Source organism: Anomaloglossus baeobatrachus, chromosome 4, assembly GCF_048569485.1.
Source record: "Anomaloglossus baeobatrachus isolate aAnoBae1 chromosome 4, aAnoBae1.hap1, whole genome shotgun sequence".
Lineage (NCBI taxonomy): Eukaryota > Metazoa > Chordata > Amphibia > Anura > Aromobatidae > Anomaloglossus > Anomaloglossus baeobatrachus.
This window is the reverse complement of record NC_134356.1, coordinates 434436109-434452182: the sequence shown is the minus strand read 5'-3', so window position 1 is coordinate 434452182 and position 16074 is coordinate 434436109. Positions and strand designations below refer to the sequence as shown.

At 44.7% G+C, this 16074-nt stretch overlaps 1 protein-coding gene across 1 annotated transcript in view; it reads right to left on the bottom strand.

Annotated features, from left to right (window-relative positions):
* Positions 1-15744, bottom strand: part of PSTPIP1 (proline-serine-threonine phosphatase interacting protein 1) — a 193645-nt gene extending 177901 nt beyond the window's left edge. Inside the window, exon 1 of the mRNA XM_075345475.1 lies at positions 15411-15744. Within this exon, the coding sequence (XP_075201590.1) occupies positions 15411-15443 (33 nt within the window). The 5' untranslated portion in view covers positions 15444-15744. The remainder of the gene's footprint in view (positions 1-15410) is intronic.
* Between the last annotated feature and the right edge of the window lie 330 nt (positions 15745-16074).

The following is a 16074-nucleotide window of genomic DNA, read 5'->3' as shown; positions in this document are numbered from 1 at the left end:
AGCGACGGTCCACATCCTCTCGCAGAAGCCGTTGGTCTCGGTCATCAGGATGGCGTTCGCCATCAACCACGGCTGATTCATCCGACGACTCCAGGACATCCAGCAGGCACTCTCGTCGCAGATCATGCCGCCAGAGAGATGCCGAACCCCATGTGGCTCAACCACATGCGCTGGATCGGTAGCGGCTCAACATATATCGGTGAATCCCACGGATGCCGGTGAGTACAATTATTTTGGGGCTTGGGGAGGTGCCGATACTACAGCTGTCATTAAAAGCTCTGTTAGCCCATTTAAATACCCTGAGTAAAAAAAAAATAAAAATTCGGGTTAACCCTTTATTATTCTGAAATCAACCTGAAAAGAGATACGAGCCCCCTCCTAGGGCTGATATACATAAGGATACATTCTTTTGCGGTACCCCCACCCCCACCCTTAGGCTCTCACCTTGACCCAGAGACTGTAAAAAAAAATAAAAAAATTTGGGCAAATGATTATATAGACATTTGGTTGCTTGTTTCCACTGATCAATTTACTGTAGACAAGGAGAGGGTTCTGCTGAACGGCCTTTTAAAAAACAAAAACCCCAGGGTTGCAAAAACTATTAATAATTGGCTGCAAGCCTTTTTTCGTATTAGGGTGTCCATGGGTCAGAAACATCCTGACCGTTGTCCTGAGCTTTTTATATATGTTGACTCCATATATAACGTGCACAAGGCGCACGGCAGGCTGCGTGATGGCGTTATGACGAAGATTTCAGGCGTCGTCTGGCCCATCAACCACACTTAGGGTGGGGGGGTTAAAGCTACGGACTCCTGGTTGTGCTTCATGATGACTCCTAAAGTCCCCTTTCATGTTGCGGCCCCTTGCAGCTCTGTCGGTTCCAGTTCAGTGGCCGTGCGTAGACCCAGCGACACTGCAGATTCTTTGGTCTCTGCAGATATAAGCTTGAATGCTCTTCCTGCGGAGGCCCCCATGCAGCAGCAAAATGCTCCCGCCCTTCGGCAAAATTGCCAACAAAGTCGTCAAATACACCTGAAAATCGAGACACCAGTGAGCGTATCAGAGACGGGGCCGTGGCTTGATCGGTACCTCAATAAAGAGGAGGCAGCTCAGCTGCGCTTCGGCTTCACTTTTGGATTCTTTACCCCCTTTTTAACGTTAACAGACAACCCATTTTTGTCCGGAATCTAAAGTCTGTGACGGAACTCCATGAGGTTTTGCTTGATAAACTAAACAGCGAGTTAGATAAAGGCAGGTTTAAGGGACCCTTTAAGGTGATACCTTTTTACAACTTTCGGGTGTCTCCGTTTGGGGTCATTCCTAAGAAGGAAACAGGAAAATTCTGTCTAATTCATCACCTGTCTCACCCGAGAGGTTCATCCGTCAACGATGGTATACTTGAATTGGACACGTCAGTCACGTAGGTCTCTTTTGACAAAGCTGTGGGTTTAGTTCGGCAAGCGGGACCGGGGGCGCTGATGGCCAAGTCAGATATTGTGTCGGCTTTTCGCCTCTTCCCGGTCCACCTTGATTGCTACCAGTTGTTGGGATGTTTTGCAGACGGTTGTTATGACTACGATACGTGCCTTCCTATGGGATGCTCAATCTCTTGTTCCTATTTTGCGCTATTTAGTTCTTTTTTGGAATGGGTTGTACAAGTTGAATCCGGTTCTCAATCCGTTACTCATTATCTTGATGACTTCTTTTTGTAGGCCCCCAAGATTCCACTCACTGCCACTTTCTATTACATACGTTTTGCAGCTTGATGTCAAGATTCAGTGTCCCGTTGTCAAAGGAAAAAACAGTCGGTCCTTTGCCGGTCCTTTCTTTTCTTGGTATTGAGATAGATTCAAACGCGATGGTTTTTTTCGTCTCCCAGATGACAAGGTATTGAAGCTGCGCTCACTGATCATGGGGTTTTGTTCGGTCCGTAGAGTGACCCTCCGTCAGATGCAATCTTTCTTGGGCCTTCTAGTATTGCCTGTCTCGTCATGCCAATGGGTCGAGTTTTTCCCAGAGGTTATCACTGGCTACAAAAGCCGTTTGGCTTCCCCATCTCCGTACCAGGATTACATCCCGCCTATGGGCTGATTTGTTCATTTGGAACGATTTCCTATCCAGGTACAATAGGCAAACTTGTTTCTAGGATAACTTTGTCTCCAATGAAGAGCTATCGCTCTTTTCCGACGCATCTGGATCGTTGGGTTTTGGTGTTATTTCCGGTGTTCAATGGTGTGCTGAGCATTGGCCCCAATCTTGGCACGCCAATGGTCTCGTGTCCAATCTAACTCTCCTCGATTTATTCCCCATTGTTACAGCGGTCGCGATCTCGGGCCCGCCCTTCAGAAATAAACGGATTTGATTCTAGACTGACAACATGAAGGTGGTGCACGCGATAAATCACCTGACTTCATCCTCTTTGCCAGTTATAAAATTACTTAAATTTTTGTGCTTCAAGTTTTGAGCTCAATATTTGGTTCCGGCCTCGCCATGTGCCTGGCAGGTGCAACACTATCGCTGACTCACTTTCCCGTTTTCAATTTCAGAAGTTCCGACAGCTCTGTCCTTTCGCCCAAACAGAGGAAATATCGTGCCCACACAGCATATGGGATCTGTTGGAATGCAGCTGATGCCGTTGGTGACGTCTTCAGGGGCCCCGGCTGGCTTACGGTAAGGCATGGGCAGAATGGTTAGTTTTTTCGCAGCAAATTACACGGTTTCTACATTTGATTCTGCCAGATTGGATGTTACCTGCCAGTACCTGTATCACATGTACTAGCGGTCGGGGCTTGCGTTCCATTTCAAACTACGAGGTTGGCTGGACATTACTAAATTTTTAATAGTCCAACAAGCAGTTAAGGCATGGGGCAGGGGGCAGCCTAGAAGGGAGCGCAGAAGGCCGGTTTCTTTTAGCCTTCTTCCTAGTATCATCGGACACATCTCCGCCGTTTGTCCTCCTCCTTTCGAGTCTGCTCTTTTCTCTGCTTCTTTTGCTATAGCCTTTTTGGCGCATTGCACATTGGTGAGTTGCTTTCTCCTGCCAGAGGCACCCACGGGGGCCTTCGGCACGACGACATCACATCGGGTAATGGGGGTTTAAGGATAAGAATTTGGCAATCTAAGACTGATCAAACCCTGAATGGCTGCTGGTTATTTTTGTTTCTATTCCTGGCCCAGTGTGCCCTGTTAGACTGATCCGTAACTACATCACTTTGCGCCATGGTAACTCTTCATTCTAGTCCATGAAGACGGTTCCCCTCTGATGAGATTCCATTTCTTAGTGGTTTTTCGTAAATGTTTAACGTTTCTGGGTCTGTCCGCCAGCGAGTTTGGTACTCACTCCTTTGGATAGGGGCGGCGACTGAGGCCGCTTGGGCAGAATTGCCCAATGCATAGGCCGGTGGTGTTCTGCATGTTTTGTGAAATGTATTAGTCCGGAATTATTGCTTCTTTAATCAATTACTTAAACAGGTTTGCCTTATTGTATACGTGTCACTAACAGTTTTTTCCTTTTAGGTGCGGCTAAGTCTGTAATTTGGTTACTGGGCCACTCCTATATTTGGCTTTCGTGGCTACGAGGTGAATTGGAGAGGCATCAGGGGTCTCATATGGGCTCAAGTTATACCTGAAGTTGTGGAGATTGCCAGGTCTGCCTTAACTCCAGTGGTCCTCGTCATTCACGCCGGGTGAAATGACCTCGGTTCCCGCCGCAAGATGGTATTGAGCAGGCTTTGTTCTTTATGGGTGGGGGTCGGAGCACAGTCTAGGGCCTCTGCTCCTCCGTGGCGGTTTTGAGCCAAACAGTTGTTCGGTTACGAAAGCTAAAGTGCGCCGGAAGTCCGGCCTGGCACAAAGTTTCGTTTGAAAGTATTGATTAATAATGGTTAATTGTGCTGTGACCGACCTCCATCCACAATAAAAGATGAGAGTTGTTTAATTTTGATGAAGCTCTCCTAATAAAGTTTGTATTTTGGTTAATTTGGTCTCGGAGTGGTTAATCGGACATGGGAGGGTCTTGTTTGCGGGGTGTGGGTCTCAGCAGTCTATAGGGCATGTCAGTGTTTTACTGAATGCACCCTGACTGCTGTGCCCTGGTAGTAAGGGGTTAAGTTCCCTCTCATGTCCGATTCTCCCTCCTCCCCTTCCAGGGGTGTTATCCAATGGGAATGTTCCCATGATCCCACTCTTTCCCCTATAAATATTCCCCCTCTTCCTGGTTCCGGTCTCTCCTCACCTTGTGAGATCCGGACGCTGCTGTCCCACCCTCCCTCCCTATCTTTTGGTTGATCTTTTCAAGTCACAGCGGTTTTGAGCCAAACAGTTGTTCGGTTACGAAAGCTAAAGTGCGCCGAAAGTCCGGCCTGGCACAAAGTTTCGTTTGAAAGTATTGATTAATAATGGTTAATTGTGCTGTGACCGACCTCCATCCACAATAAAAGATGAGAGTTGTTTAATTTTGATGAAGCTCTCCTAATAAAGTTTGTATTTTGGTTAATTTGGTCTCGGAGTGGTTAATCGGACATGGGAGGGTCTTGTTTGCGGGGTGTGGGTCTCAGCAGTCTAGTATATCTGTTGAAAAAGTGGAGTTGTTAGCACCAACCATTTCTGAAAAACCCATATGGGGTCAAAACGCTCACTAAACCCCTTTACAAATGCATTAAAAGGCACAGGATTTTCAGAAAGGGTCACTTTAGGGGGCTTATTTTCTTAGTCCACCTCGCAGCCTCTGCAACTGTCGACCTATGTTACAGTATGTAGATCACTAAATCAGGCCGCTAAGTTGCATTGTGCACTTTCAGGCCCTGTGCGCACGCTGTGGATTTACTGCGGATTTTGCGGCGGATTTGCAGTAGATTTGTTGCAGAAAATGTGTCTAACATTGCTGCAGTTATTCCCCAGCAAATCCTATGGGTTTTAAAAAATTCTGTGCGTACACTGCGTTTTTTTATATCCGCGGATTTAACCGTGGATTTTTCGCTGTGGAATTAATGAGCATGTCACTTCTTTTCCGTAGGTACCTGCGTTTTTTGCCATAGAACATGGTAAAAATCCGCAGGGACCAACCTGCGGAAAATCCGGGGTAAATCTGCGACAAACTGTGGTAAAACAGCATGCGGATTTCGCTGCGGTTTTGGTGCGGTAAAGGTCCGGATTTTCCTTAAGAAAAAGGCACTTTCTAGTGCACACGTAGCCTAAGGCTACATGCGCACGCTGCGTTTTTTGTTGCGTTTTTGCCACGTTTTTTGGTGCAGTTTCCTTGTCAGAACTTTCTGACATTTGACTTCCCAGCAAAGTCTATGAGAAGTCAGATTTGTCATGCGCACGTTGCTGTTTATTTGTCAGCGTTTTATTTGTCAACAGTTTGTGACAAAAAAAATGCAGCATGTTCATTCTTCCTGCGTTTTTGTCAACATTTGTCAGAAAAACGCAGCAAAAACGCATGGTGTGAAAAATGCACCAAAAATGCACCGAAAACGCACCTACAATTACAAGCATTTTTTGTGACATTTCCAGGCTCTCTCTGACAACGTGCAGTTTTGGCTGCAGTTTGTGAACACAAAAAGATGCAGCGTGCGCATGTAGCCTCCTAAGCCCCAGTATTATTATTATTATCATTCCTTATGCTATGCTTATTTAGCTCCCTCATGTGCCACAACGTTTTACAGTCATCATCATCACTGTCCCCATTGGGGCTCACAGTCTAAACTTCGTATCTGTATGTCTTTGGTTTATAGGAGAAAATTGGGGTAACCGCCGCAAACGCACGGAGAACATACAAACTCCTTGCATATGTTGTCCTTGGTGGGATGTGAACCGAGGGTCCCATGCAGGCTGCTCAGGTTAAAGAATAGGGCCCCATGTAAGGTGTTTAGAAAAACAGAAAATCCAGCATAAACATTCCAGAGGTTTTTTTATATACTGTGGCACTGAAATGGCAAAGCTATAGTAAAATTGCAATCTTCACCAGGCGAGGGACATTATTTCTGGAAAAGACAAGTGCAATCAAACTGCCCCGTAAACCCCTCGATAGATGTCTTCAAAGTGAGATCACTTCTTATTTCACCCCGAAGCCTCTGTCATCCACTGCTAAGAAAAGAAACAGTGGCACAGGCTGCCATGGCATATTAGGCACTGACTGGCATATCAGTGGAAAAATGTTTTTGTTTTTATTTACTTTGCAAATACCTACTAAGCAATAATAGATGAAACACGTGTGCGTTTCTAATGCTCACTATACCAGTTAATTATTTTTTTGAGGAACACAAACGAACATTGTACTGGTTTCTGGCTCCGAAAAGCAAATAGTCTTCCTCTTCTTCTGAGCCCATCTTAAGTGTTGGAGCTGAGCAGTGTTTCTGTACCTTCATTTAGCAATTAGTGGGTGTCAAGCATCTGGCCCTCACCGATAACAAATAAAACCCATATCACAACCCATTCATAGCGGCAGCATGCAAAGAACAACAAAACACAGATAAAGGGATGCAAGCCTATGTCAATCTCAATATAAAAAGAGATTTTATTCAAAAATGAATTAAGGGGGTGTGGCCTGACCATGGAGGGATGAGGACGTGTGTCTGATCAGCTCCAGCATCTGTGCAGTGAATCACCACTCCAGAGTACCACCACAGAGCCCATTCTGGGCAAATGGGTAATAGAAAAAAGAAAGAAGACCCCCAGCCCACCTCAGCCCAGCCAAAAGCACCAGTTCCAAGCATCAGGCGCTACATGGTGAGGACAGCTCCAGCAGGAGATACACTTAAGATGGCCGACCTGTCCATAAACACCAGGAGCAGCCGTGCTATGTGCAGAGAGGCAGCAGCAGCATTGGAGGCAGAGCCTGCAGTGAAAGTGAAAGAAACAGAAGTCCGTGGAGCAGTGAGTGCTGATTGCCCCAGTGAGAGGGGGATGACATCCTCATCTGAGATAAAAGAGCAAGATAATGCTGGGTCTGCAGGAGCCGGTGTCCAGGCAGGCCACACAGTGCAGTGCCATGCAGACGCTGAGGTGAGGGGGATGGGAGGCACAGACAGTGTTGTGACAGCCAGAGAGCCCAGTAAAGATAAAGAGAAGAGTGTGCAGCCTCACATAACCAAGGCTCTATTCTCCAGCTGCCCGGGCTCAGATAATCACAGCAGGGGCAGTCTGAGCACTAGTGGTCCACAGACCAACAGTCAGGAGGGATCACAAAACCACCAGGATATCAGCCAGGTATGGCGGGCCATTGGGGAATTAAGTGCACATATTAAAAATATCCCCACAAAGGAAGACATGGAGCAGTATGTATCCAGACTGGAGAGCTCTTATAAAGCAGAGCTCTCTGGGCTCAGAGATGAAGTGCTGCAGATGGGAGAAAGGGTCACCGCAGTGGAATCTTCTGTACAGTCATTATCGTCCAGGGCGACAGACCAAGAGGCTGGAATTGCATCCCATACTATGCAGCTTCAATACCTGGCGGATATGCTGGATGATATAGAAAACAGAAATAGGCGCAACAACATAAGGGTGCGCGGCCTCTCCGAGTCAATTGAACCCGCAGCTTTGGATGAGACTTTATGCCATATTTTCAATAAAATTTTGCAAGTTCCTGTGGACTCTCCCTTGGAGCTGGATCGGGTACACAGAGCACTGGGCCCTAAAGCGCAGGATCCAGATTATCGCAGAGATGTTATCTGCAAAGTGCACAAATACCGACTTAAAGATAATATCATGGCTCATGCCCACCAATCTGAGAACCTACTTTATCAAGGTCGAAAGATCCAGATTTTACCGGACCTGTCCAGATGGACTCTGCAGAAGAGAAAGGCTCTGGGACCCCTGCTGGAGCTATTGCGTCAGCGAAATATTCCATATACATGGGGGTTTCCCTTTCGCCTGAGAGTCCGGAGGGCAGGAAGGATGCATGTTCTTAGCCACCCTGGCGGAATTCCAGCATTTACAGCGGCTCTCCAAATACCTTCAGTAACAATCCAGGACTGGCCATTCTTACCCCCGGGAATCCCGGGAGGTGAGCCACCTGCAGCCGCCCTCCGGAGGAATCGGAGAGGGGCAACTGTGGATCTCGGCTGAGATTGCCGGGGGGCCGTTCAGAGAGGATATGTCGAAGCACTCTGGTAACAGGGGGTGTGTGCCCCGTCGCAGCAGTTAGATGGGTTTAAAAGTCGGCATTGTAACCTATATTTCCATTTACAGTTACTTGAGAAGTGTGGGTCCCGACCTACGGAGACGATCCGACGTTCATTATTTGATGAGTTTGGTATTATCTCATATTGGGTTATAGGATGGGAAATGTTATGGTTTACTTTCTGGTATATTATAGCTAGTAACATACAAGTTTAAGAAAGGTGGTGCAGATCCGTGCAGGTGGGAGCGTATCTCCCTGCAAAGTCCACTTCCCCATAGGGGGTGCTATACCGTGCTGGCCAAGGTATAGCTGTATACAGTTTTCCCCAGCAGCGTGGACAGAGGTCCTTAGGAGTTATCCTTTGAATTGTTTTCTTGGTTATTGTCTTCTCTCTAATTCTTTTTTTCTTCCTTTTCTGACCTATTTCTATACTCTTTTTTTTTTTTTTTTCTTCTATTGTCTACCCCTTATCTGATATTCATCTTCCCGTTCCCCGTGTTCCTTCCTTGTCCTTTAAGCAGCTAGGAGTGTAACTATGGCAGAGTTGAAATTTGGGTCCTTAAATACGAAGGGGTTTAATACTCCACAAAAACGGTCAAAAATATTAAACGAAATGCACAATCAGAGGGTCCATATCCTGTTACTTCAGGAAACACACTTCAAAGTGGGTCATGTCCCAAACCTGAGAGATCGCAATTACGTGACATGGTTTCACAGTGCCAACACTGAATCTCGTTCCAGGGGTGTATCGCTGGCTATACATAGGAGCGTGCCACACTCTATTATAGACACAAAACTAGACGCAGAGGGCAGATATGTGCTTATCAAACTCCGGATATCTAATACAGTGTATACAGTTGCAGGATGGTACGCCCCCAATGTGGGTCAGGCACAGGCGTGTAGGGACTTTCTGCAAGTGGTTTCTGGGTTCGCAGAGGGAATAGTGATACTAGGAGGAGATTTTAATTTGTCTTTGAATCCCTCAGTGGATACTTCATCTGGAAGGAGCGCCGTGCCTTTGAAGCGCCTGACATCTCTGAAGCGGGATATTCATCAAATGCAATTGATCGACATATGGCGTGGTATACATCCTACGGGTAGGGACTATACCTTTTATTCCAGCCCCCATGACTCATATAGTCGTATAGACTTGTTTCTAGTTAGCCACTGTGTGTTAGCTTGGCGACCGAACCCCACGATCGGTAACATTGTGTGGTCCGATCATGCCCCGATCTTTTTGGTTTTTTCACCCCCGGATAGCTTGAGACGGGAGTGGACATGGAGGCTCAATGACAATTTGCTTAAGGATTCAATTTGCATGAATGATATTAAAAATTCTATTGGGGCCTTCCTGTCTACTCACGAATTGGATTCCACTTCATTGCCTCTACAATGGGAGGCTTTCAAGTGTGTGATCAGAGGGGTGCTGATAAAGCACGGGGCACGTATCAAGAAACTGAAAGTCATTCAAACACAGGAGCTGTTAGATCGGATACACAGGCTAGAGACAATGCATAAACGTAACCAAACAACGGAGACGTTGGCAGAGCTCACGAGATGTAGGGAGGAGCTTAGGACCCTTTTAAATGAAAAATACCTTCGGTATCGCAATCATTATAAACGTTTCCTCTACCAGCATTCAGATAAGTGTGGCAGGCCCCTATCCCGTCTCCTGCACCCGCGAAATAATACAACGTTCATTCCTTGTCTGAAGCGGAGAGGAGGGGGGGAAGTGAGTAACCCAACAGAAATCTTGGAAGAGCTGAGGGTGTTCTATTCTGATTTATATAATATCCAAGGGAAATTCTCCGATTTGGAGTCACAGACTCGGACTAAACGAATGGAGGAGTACATGATGGACACTGCCTTACCGATTTTGGAAAATGATGATGTTCAACAACTAGAGGTTCGGTTTACAGAGGAGGAGGTGGGTACGGTCATTAAGAATACCCCGGCTGGAAAGAGTCCAGGCCCTGACGGCTTCTCTCCAGCATTTTATAAAATTTTTCAAGAGTTGCTTACTCCATTCCTCACAAAAGTCTTTAATGCAATCTCTGAGACAACCCCATTTGCAGCTCAGTCATTAGAGGCCCATATTACGGTCCTTCCGAAACCCGGCAAGGACCCTACTATGGTGTCTAATTATAGACCAATATCATTACTAAACATTGATATAAAGCTATTTTCTAAGGTACTGGCTAATAGGCTGGCCCCCCTCCTCCCCTCTATAATCGATGCAGATCAGGTGGGGTTCATACAGGGTAGGGAAGCACGAGACAATGTTAATAAAACTTTGTTGCTCATAGCGCACGCTAGATCAAAGTCCCAGCCGCTCGGCCTGCTATCCATAGATGCAGAAAAAGCATTCGACCGTGTGCATTGGGATTTCCTGAGGGCAGCTTTAAAACAAATAGGAATAGGTCCATGTTTCTTAAATAAAATTTTGTCCTTATACACATGCCCATCAGCCCGCATTAAAGCAAATGGCTCACTATCAAAACCTATTTACATTCAAAATGGAACAAGGCAGGGATGCCCTCTTTCCCTGCTATTGTATGTTATAACAATGGAACATCTTGCTAATGCGATTAGAGGAAATCCCAGTGTACACGGTCTGCGCATAGGAGGACGAACATATAAGGCGGCATTGTATGCTGATGATTTATTACTATATGTTTCCCAACCACACATCACATTTCCCTCTCTGTTGGTGGAATTTGAAAGGTTCGGGGACCTAAGCAATTTTAGGGTCAATCACTCCAAATCGGAAGCTCTAAATGTCACTTTACAATCTCAGGAGGTGTCAATGGCCAAAAGTAACTTTCCATTTAAATGGCAGCCTAAAGCAATAAAATATTTGGGAATAAATGTCCCTGCTGATGTGGAATCCCTTTATTCCATGAATTATCAGACGCTTTTGTCACGAACGGTCAAAGATCTATTAACTTATCATAAAAAACCCATTTCCTGGTTTGGACGTATAAATACGTTTAAGATGGACATACTCCCTCGATTTCTGTACATTTTTCAGGCGGTCCCGATACTCCCTCCAGCGAGCTTTTTTCGAACCCTCAGGTCCGCACTGATTCAATTTGTCTGGGGACACTCCAGAGCTAGAGTAAAATATCAAACGCTTACTCGTTGCACTTCTACGGGGGGTGCTGGACTTCCAGACCTCCGTGGATATCATCGGGCGGCCCTGCTGGTTCGATTATTTGACTGGCATTTCAATGCAAATTCTAAAAAATGGATCACATTGGAACAGGAGAGCTCATCAGTCCCCTTAAAATATTTACCATGGATAGAGTCCCGGGAGGGGGTGGGATTAACTTCTGCAGATTTTTTGATTCGTGCTACATTGAAGGTATGGGATCAAATAAAACAGAAAGGCGGGTTGGTGGGGTGTCCTTTCCTCCTTGCACCAATTTTGTCCAATCCAGAATTCCCTCCGGGAATCGGCCGTTCCAATTTTCTGAGATGGAGCGTGCGGCGGGAGGACAGGTTATACCACGCCATGGCTGGGTCCAATTTGATGTCTTTTGCAGACATGCAGAATATGGATCCCCCCCAGACCCTATCGTGGATTGAGTATAGGCAATTACTCTCATTTGTTAGTGCTCGATCAAAGGGAGGACGACATTTGGCAATTGCTTCAGCTTTACCCTTTGAGAAATTGTTCATGCAGGAATCGTTGCCCCCCCATCTGATATCAATTATTTATAAGTTGTTGGGGCGGGCTGTTCCCTCTGCGGACTCAGATCCTAATTTTATGACCAACTGGGAGGAGGAGATGGGGACGACCTTCACAGACGAGCAAAAACAGAAAGCATATATATTTACTCACAAAATGTCTACTGCTGGACACGCAAAAGAGAAAAACTATAAGATTTTGACAAGGTGGTATCAATACCCGGTGAGGCTCCACAGGATTTTTCCATCGGTTTCTGAGATGTGTTGGCGCTGTGAAACTGAACGTGGTACAATGTTACATGTGTGGTGGGACTGTTCTAAAATCAAACCGTTTTGGGAGGCAGTTTTCCAGACATACACGAAAATAACTGGAGAGGTGGTGCCACAGTCCCCTCAAATAGCATTATTATCCATGCTTCCTGGGTCCTTCAAAGCCCAAAAGGGGGGCCTATTACGGTTTTGTCTAACGGCAGCAAGGGCAGTGATACCCAGACATTGGCGATCAATAGAGGTTCCGTCCTTGGGGGAGTGGCAGCAGGAATTTGCATATATCCATCATATGGAGGATCTGTCAGCAGAAGCGGAGGGCAATACGGAAAGGTTCCTGAAAATATGGACGCCATGGATATTATATAAGGATACTAATGATTATCGAACCCTTTTTGACACCCGTCACTCCTAGCTCTCTTTCCCTTCCCCTTGGCCCTTCTTGTGCACCCTTCTAATACTACCCTTCTTTTCTTCAGTTCTTACTCTTTCTTATCTCGTTCTTACTTTTTTCTTTTGATCAAAAAATTCAAGTTTGGAAGTGCATATAACCTCAGTGGGGTATTAGAATTTTTTCAATGTAAAGGTGTGGACACAGAAGAGATTCCCCACATGATGTGAAAAACTGTTTTACAACAACTGACATATAAGTATTCCTTCTGTTTCAAATTTAAGAATATATAGTAGTTTTAGCTACAATAAGTTGTTAGTTAATATAGGGCATAATTGTGGCAATAATATGAGGAATACAGGATGAAAATCAATCTAAGTCTGTAACAAGATGTATACGTCATGTTGATGATACTGATGATCTTTTTCTCTTTCTGTTCTTTGTCTTTTTGTTGTGAATTATTCAATAAAGAAAGATTAAACAAAAATGAATTAAAAGGTTCCAACAATGCATGAAACTACAAGTACAAGGAAAAACAAGGGGGACACCTGGAAAACCTTCACAAATAAGATATTACATTGCTAATATGAATGAAAATAAATTCAAATATTTAATTATATGGATAAATCAGTGTATCCCAATAAACACATAAAAATAAATATATGTAAGATCCTTCAAAAAATTAACAGAGTCTAAATATCACCATACAGATCCAAAAAGGTAAGTATAGATAAATAACATGGCAGATACAAGTATGTCAAAAATAGCAAAATGCAGATATAAAAAAGGCAAGTGCCTTAATGTGAACACAATTACCAGTCCAGAGAACCACACGTGAAGGCTGGGTCCCACCGCAGCCGTCGCGCGTTTCGCATGAAATGCTTTGTCCAGGAGTCACCGATAACTTTCAGACCACATTGGTTTTTTTCTGAATTTTTACCTTAGCTTCTAAGAAACAATTTTTTTTTTATTAATTAACCGCTATTGGGTCTTTTTTATTATAGAAGTCACTGATTTGCAGTTTCTACATGTACCAATCTGATGTACATATATGTTAGCTTTTCAATTTTACTCATTTAATTTGGGGGGAGTCTGGATGCGATTAGAGCCAGATCATTCCTGCCAGTGATCAAGGCAATAATAATAGGTCTGTTGCTTCTCTCCTGTATTTTATGAAGTGGAGAATCTTCAAATCTGATTATTACGAGCTGCCAATCTGCTGTTTGTCTTGCTTAATACTATCTGGAGGAACCACAGAATATGACAAATTGTATTTTGCTAAATTTATTTTTTCTCTAGCAGCTCCACTATTATCACATCACCCTAAAATAATGACCTAACTCATACATATTGAATAGATTCATCTTTGCGGTATAGGCACTTTTTTTAGTATGTCCATATTAAATATTAAAATAACAAGTAAAGGGAAGGCTGAGTAATATGTAAAGGTGTCAGGCGAATGAGGATCAGTTTTCTTGCTTTTCAATTGATTGTAACAGATGTCTAACTTGATCAATAGTCATCCAGCTTTTTAAACTGTTTCTTTTGCAAAAACACGCTGTGTTTTTGAATTTGACTCCTTGAAGGGTCTGGCGCCACAACCGATATAGTGCTAGCAAACTATGGGGTCCGGTTTTGGGTTAGTTTCCTCCAGGTTTGTGGCTTTGATACATCCGAGGGAAGAATTTAAGGCTCACAGGACACAAGACCTAGGAGAATGTCATCTCCACTACTATGTTGTAAGTAGCACAACTCAAGGACAAATCTTGTATGTTTAATATTAAAGGGAACCTGTCACCAGAATTTTCGCTATTAAACTAAAAGAATCCCCTTTTGCAGCTCCTGCGCTGCATTCTATAAAGGTTCCTCTTGCTACTGGCCTCCCTTTCAGACCTAAATAATAACTTTATAAAATATTACCTTTTGCTATGGTAATGAGGTTTGCTGGCCTCGTGGGCGGGCTGTATTTCGTCTGTTATCCCCCCTCCTGCCGCTGTTCGCTGTCCCCCAGTGTTCATTTACATTTACATAAATGAGGCTGCTGCCCTCATCTTCCGCAGTGCTCCGAGAGTCTCGCGCATGCGCAGTGGCACTATCGCGGGACTGAGCACTGTTTTCAAAACGCGAGCGCCGGTGATGTTATTGCGCAGGCGCGAGATTATGGGCGGGTACTTGGATGACGCTGTGACATTCACAGCGCCGCCCATAATCTCGCGGCTGCGCAATAACATCACCAGTGCTCGCGATTTTAAAACAGTGCTCAGTCCCGCGATAGTGCCACTGCGCATGAGCAAGACTCCCGGAGCACTGCGGAAGATAAGGGCGGCGGCCTCATCTATGTAAATGAACACTGGGGGACGGCGAACAGCACCAGGAGGGGTGATAACAGATGAAACACAGCCAGCCCACCGGGCCAGCAAACCTCATTACCATAGAAAAAAGTAATATTTTATAAAGTTGTTATTTAGGTCTGAAAGGGGGGCCAGTAGCAAGATGAACCTTTATAGAATGCAGCTCAGGAGCTGCAGAAGGGGATTCTTTTAGTTTAATAGCAAAAATTCTGGTGACAGGTTCCCTTTAAGAAGGCGTTCTGCTTAACATATGGACTACTAAGAAGGGTTACCCCTTGTTTCACTTTATACACTCCTTTTTTTATTGTGAATTCCCCTGGGGACAAGAAGTCCCACTTCCACACACTTCAGTAATCAGCTCTTATTGCAGACTATCCCCTGTACAAATGCTTGTAGTAACGATGCTCAATGTCTTGTAGGACGACCCGGACAAGGTTCGCCATGGTTCTCAGCTCTAATGGAGCACGACCCCCCCCCCCCCTCTGTTACCTTATAAGCCCTGTAAATACCCATTAATTATATATATATTTTTTGACATAACTATGAAATCATATGAAAAAAAATTGTAAAAAAAAATTCAAGTACTTACCCAGAAAGCGTCTTTGAACTGTAACAGCGACATCCTCCCTCAGCTCTATAGTTCCTTCCAATGTAGAGGCTTATGCTCAGATAAAAGCCATGCTACCAGAAGTAACACTTTGTGAAACTATACTTTCTATAGGTCCTCCAGTCCGGCTAAAAACATTTATAGCTCTAAAACTGAGAGAGATGACAAGCTTGGTCTATTACATAAAAAGGAGAAGTTTGAGAAATATGCAATATCTGCCAGGAAGAGCACAGGACATATGCCTTGATGTTTGATATTGTGCCAGGCAATGAAAGGAGAGCTGAGAGCCTGGAGCTTGGCGGACAGCAGGTAAACTGTGGTGGTGCCTTCTAATTTCGAAAATGTGAGAACAGTGCAAGACAGGAAGTTACACTTCTGAGACCTGTTTGAAGCTGAGAAAGATATGTGCAGTTCTCGGAAATTATGCACCAAGGTGTCTGTTGTCAAATTTCCTGAGTTGTAGTGTTCAGTATGGCAGTATACTGGGCACCAAATTATGGCCAGCGGTGTCTCCAATGGCATGCTTAGGGTGCAAAAGCTAAAACTATGATACAAACAACAAGCCAGCCTGTCTGTGAATGGTTTTCAGGCAGTAGCAGATGTTATTTCACACTGCGCACAGTGAAAAAAGCTTAAAGGGGTTATC